The 12,377-nt window shown below is 40.0% G+C and overlaps 1 protein-coding gene across 2 annotated transcripts in view; it reads left to right on the forward strand.

Moving 5' to 3' along the window:
- Positions 1 to 12,377, forward strand: part of LOC115215742 (probable ubiquitin carboxyl-terminal hydrolase MINDY-4) — a 112,647-nt gene that overhangs the window by 81,872 nt on the left and 18,398 nt on the right. For both annotated transcript variants that reach the window (XM_029785039.2, XM_036505686.1), the window contains exons 11-12: positions 349 to 414; positions 8,677 to 8,747. In XM_029785039.2, the coding sequence (XP_029640899.1) occupies positions 349 to 414; positions 8,677 to 8,747 (137 nt within the window). The remainder of the gene's footprint in view (positions 1 to 348; positions 415 to 8,676; positions 8,748 to 12,377) is intronic.

Raw genomic sequence — 12,377 nt, forward strand, 5'->3', positions numbered from 1 at the left:
AGTGACGGGGACATAAACACACCAGCATCGGTTGTCAAGCAATGCTAGGAAGACAAACACAGACACACAAACATACATGCACACACACATATATATATATATATATATATATATACATATATACGACGGGCTTCTTTCAGTTTCCGTCTACCAAATCCACTCACAAGGCTTTGGTTGGCCCGAGGCTATAGTAGAAGACACTTGCCCAAGGTGCCACGCAGTAGGACTGAACCCAGAACCATGTGGTTGGTAAACAAGCCACTTACCACACAGCCACTCCTGCGCCTATCATTTAACAATCACAACATTGATTACAGCTATTTTATCAGTTTTGTTTTCTTGTTTTAGTTGATGCTTTACCAGTTCACTTCATACAAGGAATTAAACTCATTTATTAAGAAGAATATCATACTGGTATGTATATCTTTGCTTTATCATTTTTATTTTTTATGTTTTTTGAAGATGACAAACTGACTGAATCATTAGCATGATGAACAAAATTCTTAAGAGCGTTCCATCCATCTTTATGTTCTGGGTTCAAATTCTACCAAGGTGCCTTTGCCATTTGTATTTTCAGGATTGATAAAATAGTTTCCAGTTGAGCATTGGGGTTGATGTAATTGGCTTACTCCTGACCAGAACTCGCTGGCCTTCTAAAATTTGAAGTCATCATCATCATCATCATCATCATCATCATTATTATTATTATTATTATTATTGAATGAGAGAGCAGTGCATGCTATCAAGGTGACACTGGGGTAAAATATATGAAGCCCAGTATACCCATCTGACAAGGGTATACCAGGCACATGCATCACAGCCATATGAGCACAGCATGGTGATTTCATATGAAGATAAACAGTGCATGACCTAGCAGGTGGGGCCCAATTAGAATTTTCTTCAGGTCAGGTAGCCCATCATACTCAAATGAACCCCGAATAAGGTTTGTTTAAGGATGATAAATGAAACATCCATGTTTCCAGAGGTGAATTATTCAAACTCCAAAGAATTTCTCTCAACACATGGTTATGATGCTTCTCCACTACTTCTGCTTGTGATCAGAGATGCACATATCGTCAACCACTAAGGGAACATGTTCAGCTGGTTATGGTCAAACAACTGACTAGCAAATCTGTGGTATTGAGCAGAATATTTGCTGTAACCCATCTTTTATACCAAAACAAAACATGTACATGATAACACTTCCAGTCAGTTAAGATCAGAAGCCACGAGAGCCAGTACTGCATTAGGGCAGGCAGATTCATTAGCATGTTGGACAAAATGCTTAGTGGTATTACACCTGTCACTCTATTCTGAGTTCAAATTCTGCCGAGGTCAACTTTGCCTTTCATCCTCTTAGGGTCAATGAAAGTAAGTACCAGTTGAAAACTGGGGTCGATGTAACCGACTCATCCCCATCCCCCAAATTACTGTCCTTGTGGTAAAATTTGAAATTATTATTATTATTATTATTATTAAAAGTGGCAAGCTGGTAGAATTGTTAGCATGCTGGATGAAATGCTTAGCGGTATTTCATCTGCCACTGTGTTCTGAGTTCAAATTTTGCTGAGGTCAGCTTTGCCTTTCATACTTTTGGAGTCAATAAATTAAGTACCAGTGGAACACTGGGGTTGATGTAATTGATTAGTCCCTCCCCCAAAATTTCAGTCCTTGTGCCTATAGTAGAAAGGATTGTTGTTGTTGATGTGATGAAAACTCACAGCTTATTTTTCTGGCTATGATGGTAAGTGTCAGCTGTCTACAGCCAGCAGACTAAGGTGACACTTGTTTACTGGTCATGCTTCAAGAACCCTGCAAAGAATTCTTGCAGTTCCAAGCAATGCTGATTCTTGTAGGGGTTCTACCTCCTCCTCTTCCTCCTCTTCCTCCTCCTCCTCCTCATCATCATCATCATCATCATTATCATTATTTAGTGAGAGAGCAGTGCATGCCATCAAAGTGACATTAGGGTAAAATATATGAAGTCCAGTATACCCATCATGACTACCCCTCTGATAAGGGTCTACCAGGCTCATGAATCACAACCATATGTGTGCGACATGATGACCTCATATCAAGATAAACAGCACATGACCTTGCAGGTGGGGGCCCAGTTAGAATTTTCATCAGTTCAAGTAGCCTATCCCACTCAAAAGTTCCCTGAATAAGGGTTGTTTAAGGATGTTGAACGAAACACCTATGTTTCCAGAGGTGAATTATTCAAACCCCAAAGAATTCCTCTCAACATGTGGCTATGATGCTTCTCCATTACTTCAGGTAATGTCAATTTGACGGAGGGAGTGAACTAATGTACGGCACATACATTCGATCACTATGAACAAATCATTTGTGCAGGTTGTTTGGCAAAAAAGCTGAGCACTCATACATCGTCTTCAATGGAAGAGTCCATCTAGTGGTGAATATGAAAATTTCTATTTGAAATGCTTTCTAGTTTCTAATTGCCATATGAGTTCAATTCCACCCACTGTAAATTTTACATTTCATCCTTTGAAGGTTAAAATAATGCATCAGTTAATTACAAGCTCTCGTGCTGGCTCCCGTGCTGGTGGCACATAAAAAGCACCGTCCAAACTTGGCCAATGCCAGTGCCCCGACTGGTTCCCTTGCTGGTGGCATGAAAAAACCACTATCTGAATGTGACTGATGCCAGGTTCGCCTGACTGACTTTTGTTCCGGTGGCGTGTAAAAGCACCCACTACACTCAGAGTGGTTGGTGTCAGGAAGGGCATCCAGCTGTAGAAACATTGCTAGATCATATTGGGGCCTGATGCAGTTGCTGGCTCTCCAGACGTCAGTCAAACTGTCTGATCCATGCCAGTATGGAAATCAGATGTGAAACGATGATGATGATGAGTTCATGAATGGTAAACATTGTTAAATAATAGCATTGTAAACTGAAGATTTCTAATGGACTGGTTACAGCTTTATTACATTTCTAACAGTGAGAGTGACAAGGGAGTATCTGTAAGCTGGTGCAGAACAAATATCCCGACTCAGTAACTCAGTGGACTTTGAAAAGCACCTGTTTTTTTGGCCAACATTTGTATCTGCCAACTTTGTGTGAAACACAAACACACATGTATGTTGTTGCCAATATGGCTGTGTGGTTTGAAATTACGTGGCTTCATGTTCACTGCAGATGGCTGGTAAGCTAGCTGGCTGGCTGATTGGCTGATTGGCTGGTTGGCTGGCTGGCTGGCTGGTTAGCTGAGTAGTCAGCTGGCTGGCTGGCTAGATGGATGGATTATTTATTTACTATTTTATGTTTTTATGTTTATGTTTATGTTTTCCAGTTTCAGCTCTTGAGCTGTGGCCATGCTGGGGCACCGCCATTTAAAAATTATCTGTCAGAAGTGGGATTTTCTTTGTGTTTATTAGAATACTTTTGAGAAGCTCGGAACTAGTTTCTAACAAAAACAAAGAAGTTCCATTCCTGAAATTTAGATAAAAATAATGACTATTAATTACATGTTGTACTGTAAAATATATTGTATATTGCTATTGTTCCATTTACAGATTGTATCTGCAAAGCACATACTTCAGGTATCTTTCCTTGCCTGAAAATTTAAGTTTTTCCGGATTGTCACTTAGACAATATTAATGTAACCTAGTTCACCAATAATTATTTGTATAAATATGAATTTATAATCAGAATAAAGCAGCTGCAGATTTCAAAGTAGTTGTCTATATATATTCTCCTTCTTGCTGAATTTGGTAGAGATTTTCATATCTACAAAGCAGCTAACTTCTATGACTATATATACATTATACACATATATAGGCACAGGAGTAGCTTGCTTACCAACCACATGGTTCCGGGTTCAGTCCCACTGCATGGCATCTTGGGCAAGTGTCTTCTGCTATAGCCCCGGGCCAACCAATGCCTTGTGAGTGGATTTGGTAGACGGAAACAGAAAGAAGCCTGTCGTAATATGTATATATATATATATATATGTATGTGTGTGTATATGTTTGTGTGTCTATGTTTGTCCCCCTAGCATTGCTTGACAACCGATGCTGGTGTGTTTACGTCCCCGTCACTTAGCGGTTTGGCAAAAGAGACCGATAGAATAAGTACTGGGCTTACAAAGAATAAGTCCCGGGGTCGATTTGCTCGACTAAAGGCTCCAGCATGGCCACAGTCAAATGACTGAAACAAGTAAAAGAGTAAAAAGAGAATATACACACACATATATATATATATATATATATATACCTACATATATTATCATCATCATCATCGTCATATATCTGTTTTCCATGCTGGCACGGGTTGGACGGTCTCTTAGAACTGGTAAGCCAGGGAGCTGCACCAGGTTCCAGTCAGATTTGAGATGGTTTTTACTGTTGGATGCCCTTCTTAACAGCAACCACTCTAAAAGTGTAGCAGGTGCTTTTTTCATGCCACTGGCATGGGTACCAGATAGATGACACCGGCATCAACCAATACTGCGATTTCACTTGGTTTGACAGGTCTTCTGAAACACAACATATTGCCCAAAGTTCAAAGGGTATTTTTTATGTGCCAGTTAAGCAACACTGGCATTAGCCATGACTAGGATCTCACTTGGTCTGACAGGTTTTCTCAAGCGTGGCATATCGCCAAAGGTCTCAGTCACTTGTCATTGCCTCTGAAAGGCCCAACATTTGAAGATCATGCTTCCCCACCTCATTCCATGTCTTCCTGGGTGTCACAAGTTCCCTCCACTGTTAGAGCATGGCACTTCTTCACACAGCTGTCCTCCTCCATGCACATCATATGACCATACCAGTGCAGTTGTCTCTCTTGTACACCACATCTGATGTCTCTTATGCCCAACTTTTCTCTTAGGGTGCTTACACACACTCTCTCTCATCATCATCATCATTATCATCATCATCATCGTTTAATGTCCGTTTTCCATGCTGGAATGGGTTGGACGGTTTGACTGGGGACTGGCAAGCCCGGAGGCTGCACTGGGTTCCAATCTGATCTGACAATGTTTTTACAGCTGGATGCCCTTCCTCATGCCAACCACTCTAATAGTGTAGTGGGTGCTTTTTATATGCCACTGGCACAGGAGCCAGTCAGAGCGAAGAGGTGGGGCTGGCATCGGCCACGTTTAGATGGTGCTTTTTAAGTGCCACTAGCACAGGGAGCCAGTCAAGCGACACTGGCATTGACCCACACATGAATGGTGCTTATTATGTGCCACCAGCACGGGTGCCAGTCAGGTGGCACTGGCATTGGCCACAATACAATTTCCATTTTAATTTCAATTTTATTGAGATTCTGATTGTGATTTTGATTTTACTTGACTCAATATGTCTTCTCAAGTATGGCGTGTCACCCGATGATTCAAAGATACTTTACAAATGGGCTAGTTATCTGACACTGGTATAGGCTATGGCTGTGATCTCACTTTCCTTGATGAATCTTCTCAATCACCACATATCTCCAAAGGTCTTGGTCTCTCGTCATTGCCTCTGTGAGGCCTAATGTTTGGAGGTAGTGCTTCACCACCTCATCCCATGTCTTCCTGGGTCTCCCTCTTCTACTTGTTCCTTCCACTGTTAGGGAGTGACACTTCTTCCCACAGCTCTCCTCATTCATACATATCACATGCCCATACCAGCATAGTCGTCTCTCTTGCACACTACATTTGATAGTTCTTATGTCTAACATTTCTCTCATGGCACTTACCATCTGTTGTGTGTGCATTGACATTACACATGCAGCGGATCATACTAACTTCATTTCTTTCAAGCATACATATGTCCTCAGCAGTCATGGCCCATGTTTCACTGCCATATAGCATAGCTGTTCGCACACATGCATCATACAGTTTATCTTTCACTCTGAGCGTGAGGCTCTCTGTCACCAGCAGAGGTAGGAGCTTTCTGGACTTTGCCCAGGCTATTCTTATTCTAGTGGCAAGACTCTCAGAGCATCCTCCCCCACTACAGAGTTGGTCACCTAGTAGTGGAAGCCATCAAATACTTCTAGTTTCTCCCTCTAGCATGTGATGGAATCTGTTTTCTGAACATCTTAGATGTTTATGCTCCAGTGCATCTAACACGCAAAACAATCTTCTCAGTTAACATTCTTTTGATGTTGCTGCACCTCTTATGCATCCATAGCTTACACTGGGTACATCTTATGGAGTTGCTACCTACACCTTTTCTACAGATTGTGCAGTTCCATCTATCTGAAGGGTTTTGTGATTGTTCGCCTTCCTACTTACTAGGACTTTGGTTTTTGCTACATTGACTCTAAGGCCCTTTGATTCTAGACCTTGTTTCCACGTTTGAAATTTCTTCTCTAGTTCTGGTAGTGATTCAGCTATGAGAGCGAGGTCACCAGCATAGAGGAGCTCCTGAGGGCAGCTGTCTTGAATTCCTCTATTATTGCCTGGACTATGCTGGACTATGGGTGGACAATGATGAATAAGAGGGTGCTGAGGGCTGATCCTTGGCAGTAAATCTCTGAACTTTGCCCAGCGCTTTCTTATTCTAGCAGCTATGCTTTCAGAACAACCTCCACCACTAACTTGCTCAGCTAAGTAATGGAAACTACCTACTACTTCTAAGGATCTCCCCTGGCATTTGAAGGAGTTTATTTTTGTACATTCCTTGTGTTTAATGTACCTGCACATCTGTCACATGTAAAGACTATTTTCTCTCTTAATCATCCAGTGATACTGCTGCACTTTTTATGTGTCCATAGCTTGCACTGCGCATACCTTATGCTGTTTCTATGCTGTTTCTAGACGCGTGCTAATACCCAGAAGGGCTCGATATGAATCACGACTATAAGATACCAGGTTTTGGTTACACTGCACCGCAAAATGTGGGAGTAGTTAGGAATCTAAATCGTAGGAGACAAACACACAACCTTACTTTTATATATAAAGATTTGTGCAACAACTAAAACATTCGGTTGTGCAAATTGTTTGCACAGGAAACCTGCCCTGTGTGGCGGTAATTGCCGTTTTTGTGGATCTGTTTCAGCTTTTTTAGCGATTTCTGTTTTGGCAACTTCAAGCCATGAAGTTGTTGTTCTAAAAGAACGCTGGTCTCCTAGACGACGCATTACGACGTTGATTTCCTTACACTCCCTTCCTCGCAGTTTCACGAGGGAGGGAAGAAGGGGGAGAAGCAAACAGGTGCAGGTGTGAGCGTGGACGCCAACTCCGCCGCCATCGACACACGAAAAATTATGCATTAAAATGGAATAAAAAATGATGTTAAATTATTTTTAAAATCGTAGACTCATCGTAGACGCGCGCTAATACTCAGACGGGCTCGATATGAATCACGACTATAAGATACCCGAATTTGGTTAAACTGCACTGCAAAATGTGGGAATAGTTAGGAATCTAAATCGAAGGGGACAGACACTCACACAACTACAGTTTTATATATATAGATATATATATATATACATGCTGATATTAGTCTGTGAAAACGAGTGCTCAGTGCCACATTGGTGGATAAATATTCTTTATTTGTTGGTTAACATACCATGTGGCAAGCTAGATAATTGCTGAGAATTCTAAACCTGAAACTAATGGTAACCTTGTTAACCAACAAACAATGTATGTTTGTATGTGTGTGTGTGTGAGTATTCAAAGAGAGAGAGAGAAGAAAGAATTGATTCTTCCACCAGTACATGACTGTCTCTATTTGTCAGCCCTTGAAGGAAAAAGACAAAGTTGATTTCAACATGATTTGAACTTGGTGTGCAGAGTCAGAGCAAATACCACTAGATATTGCATTTTAAGCTCTAATGACTGCTAGTTTGTCACCTTATCCATCTGGAGCAAACCATATTTCTTTTCCAACCTATTTCCTCATATGCTATGAACATTCACAATATTAATGTGAGAAATGTCAAACTGTATAATACAGAATCACATTCTGCCAATTATCAAATGAAATGCTTTCAACTATGAATTTAGTTAATAATGCCTTTGGGAATTAATGTTTAGTCTAGCCATTGAAAAATTCTAGAGTGTACAAATGATTTTTTAATTTTTTTTTTATTGCTTTTCATTGTCATTTACCAGCTTTGTTGCTATTTTTATGTTAAGAAAACATTAATTTAATATTCGGTGTTGAAAGTATTTCTTGCCAGTCATTCAAAAAATCCAGACTCAAAGCACAAGTGTGTGTTTGTGTAAAGGTCTGTGTTTATGCGCATATGTTTGTGTGTGTGTGTGTGTGTGTAGGAATAAAGGAATGGAGAAAGTTATTGTTTTACTTTAAATGACACAAGAATAGTTTGCGGCATTGTAACCCATGGTCACTTGTAACTGATTAAAATTATGATTAAGAGTATACATGCTATGACAAACTTGTCTTCCTAAACATTGTATATCTAATTCTACATTTTACAGCATGCCCTGCCCTTTTATAAGATGCTAGAGTGTCATTTGAAGGTGACTTGGTTGCAATTACCAGCAGATCAAGTGACCACATTGTGACTTCCTCAAAAATTGAGTGATAAAATACTGGAACTTTAGTTTGTGAGAGATTGGGAGATTAATAGATGGGATGGAGAATGAGATGACTAAAGACAAATGAAGTACAGTTTTTTTTTGAGATACTGTGGTTGCCTCATTTCACGAGTATATAGTATATAGTATATATGAATATCTTTATTTAACATTTCAGTTTGAAGCTGAAGGAAGCAGTGGTCTCATTCTTGCCCTATACTCAGCAATCTTATCGCGGTCTGTGCAAAAGTAAGTGTACTTTACTTTCCATCAAGCTCTGTCTAAATGACTACTTACATTTTAGTGATTATGATAGCATGATTAAGATACTGAATTAATTACCACAAGATAATGAGTCCAAAACTGAACTTTATGTTACATTTATTGTTGTTCTTGTTTTTATAGCTTTCATCAAGTTGAAATCAAAATCAAATTTGATGACTGACATCCGTGCTAGTGGAGCGCTAAGAGCACCATCCGAGCATGATCGTTGCGTGAGTAACAAGCTGGCCTCTGTGCTGATGGCACGTAAAAAACACCATTCGTGTGTGATCGTTACCTGTATCGCCTTACTGGTGCTTGTGCTGGGGGCGCGTGAAAAAACATTTGAGTGAGGTCGTTGCCAGTGCCGCTGGACTGGCTCCTGTACAGGTGGCACATAAAAGCCACCATTTGAGTGTGGCCGTTGCCAGTACCGTCTAACTGGCCCTCGTGCCAGTGGCACGTAAGAGCACCCACTACACTCTTGGAGTGGTTGGCGTTAGGAAGGGCATCAAGCTGTAGAAACTTTGCCAGATCAGATTGTAGTCTGGTGCAGCCATCTGGTTCGCCAGACCTCAGTCAAATCGTCCAACCCATGCTAGCATGGAAATCGGACGTTAAACGATAATGATGATGATCAAAAGAAGAAGGCAACACTCAGTATTCTTTTTACAGGATCTTCAAGACTGGCAGAAAAGGAGTAAGGTCTTGAGACCACTAAACCATTCAAGGGTCAAGTGTTGGTTTATTTTTAACCAGGCAACAAATTAAGTCTACTGTCCTCTTGCACAATAGCCATTTTGTTTTTCTTACTTCCTGGGTTTTTGGGAAATAGTAGTGTCCTTGGTTTTTGCAAGCATTCCTTAACAGGTAAGAATGATGGCATTGATGTTCCTTCTGGACTTATTGCAAGTCAACACTTGTGAGAAAGCACTGAACAGGGAGGGCTAAGTTTTTAGGAAAGGATTAGATGTAGGGATTAGTACAAGGCTTGGAGGATGAACACAGCAAGGATAAGTGACAAAGGCTTGGAAGATGAACTCAGCAAGGACAACAAGTGACAAATGGGTCGAGAATAGGTGAGAAGATGTAGCATGAGCTCAACCATCTCTGACAAGCAGAGGCCATTACAAGAGTAGTAGTAGAAAAGGCAAAGAATGGATAACAGGTACTTGTGGCCAGAAGCTGGAGTATGTCTGTAACTTTATGCCAATTAGTCAGGTGGTGCTTTTCTGGATGCAGTCTAGAACGTTTGTGCATGCATCAGCAGCACCATCTCAGATGTTGGAGTCTTACTTCATTATGGACTTCACCCAAACTTTGTAGTTTGTCACTTGTAGGGAACTGAAGTATCTTCTAGCCCAGATGATCTGGGTCAGTTGCTGGGATGCAGTCTTAGGTATGTTAAGGATGTGCTTTTGTCAGGAGAGATCCTCACTACTGCAGTCCAACATTTAGAGAGCAATTATAAGGGCTTTAGTTAGCTGCTACTCTTCTCATTTAATTTTTTATCTCTTCATCATCATCATCATCATCATCATCATCATCATCATGATTATCATTTAACATGTGTTTCTCATGCTGACATGGGCTAGACAGTTTGACAGGAGCTGGCAAGCCTGAGTAATGCAGCAAACTCTAGTGTGTCTACCTTGGCATAGTTTCTACAGCTGAATGCTCTTCTTAATGTTAGCCACTATACTGAGTATACTGGGAGCTTTTTACATGGTGCTACTATTTTTTACAAGGTGCTTTTAATGTAGAGTCAGTAAAGTTAGCTGTAACATAAATGAAATTCATGATTTTTGGAATATCTGAATACTGCAGGGAGAAGAGGAATATTTGTATAAGAGAGGAAAAATATTTCTCAATAGTTGAATAATTTCTTTCATCTCAGGTGATGAGTCTTGAAACATTAGCTTCTTTCTTCTTGTTGCCATGACCTTATCCAAATTTATCCAAGCTCATGAATTTCATAGTATAATGATTACCAATGCATAATATTGCCAGTTTCCTTACACTGTGTTTTATACTAGTAACATAATATACTCCCATTCTTCCTTGCAGATGTTTGGACTTCTTTCTATGTAAGCTGATAGAAATGATAAAATAAGTAATTCAGAGATAGTGCCTCTACATGAAAAATAATTAAGTAGCGTTATCATAATTATTACAAGGATAGTTAAAAAGTTAACCAGAAATAGTTAAGAAACAAAGAGCAATGTTAATCAATGATTAATATTATTTTCCTAGAACAAGGCAATGAATTGGCAGAATCTTTAGCATGCCAGGCAAAATACTTGAGTGGTATTTAGTCTGTCTTTATGTTCTGAGTTCAAATTCCTTCAAGGTCGACTTTGCTTTTCATCCTTTCAGGTTCAAGAAAATAAGCACCAGTCGAGCACTAGGGTCATTGTAAATGACTTACCCACTACCTCAAACTAACTGGCTTTGTGCCAAAAGTTGAAACCATCATTATTATTATTCTTTTCTACTCTAGGTACAAGGGCCGAAATTTTAGGGAAGGGGGCCAGTTGATTAGATCGACCCCAGTATGTAACTGGTACTTAATTTATCGACCCTGAAAGGATGAAAAGCAAAGTTGACCTTGATGGAATTTGAACTCAGAACATAAAGACTTGAAATACCACCAAGCATTTCGCCTGGCATGCTAACGATTCTGCCAGCTCGCTGCCTTACCATCATTATTATTATTCTTTTCAACTCTAGTCACAAGGCCCAAAATTTTGGTGGAGGGGGCCAGTTGATTAGATCGACCCCAGTATGCAACTGGTACTTAATTTATCACCCCTGAAAGGATGAAAGGCAAAGTCAACCTCGGCAGAATTTGAACTCAGAACCGCTGAGCATTTCGCCCGGCATGCTAATGTTTTGTACCAGCTCGCTGCCTTACCATTATTCATCATCATCATCATCATCATCATCGTTTAACGTCCGTTTTCCATGCTAGCATGGGTTGGACGATTCAACTGGGGTCTGGGAAGCCAGTAGGCTGCGCCAGGCCCAGTCTGATCTGGCAGTGTTTCTTCTTCTTCTTCTTCTTATTATTATTATTATTGTCTTTTTTTTTTCCTCTTCTTTCAAATTTGCTTCCATTTCTTGCCGAGTGTCTTCCCGACTCCTAGGGCAAAGAGACTCATAGTATACATTGGTAGGCCATTAAACTAAACTCACTAGTTCGTTCTTCTTCTTCTTATTATTATTATTATTATTATTATTATTATTATTATTATTATTATTAAGGTGGTGAACTGTCAGAATTGTTGGCATGCTGGGCAAAATACTTTGTGGCATTTTGTCTGTTTTTATGTTCTGAGTTCAAATTCTTCCAAGGTTGACTTTGCCTTTCATTCTTTCGGGTCAATAAAATAAGTACCAGTTGAGCACTGGAGTCGATGTAATTGACTTACCCACTTACCCAAACTTGCTGGCCTTGTGCCAAAATTTGAAACCAATATCATTTTCATAGAATGTCTTTAAATAATTTGTGTGATCCCTCAACAGTCTGTGTCCAAAATTTCACAAAATCAACTTTGCCTTAGTATTGCCAGGATTGTTAAAGTGTTATTAATCAGTTGTGGCTTTTTACATAGTTCA

Source organism: Octopus sinensis, linkage group LG1 (genome assembly GCF_006345805.1).
Source record: "Octopus sinensis linkage group LG1, ASM634580v1, whole genome shotgun sequence".
Lineage (NCBI taxonomy): Eukaryota > Metazoa > Mollusca > Cephalopoda > Octopoda > Octopodidae > Octopus > Octopus sinensis.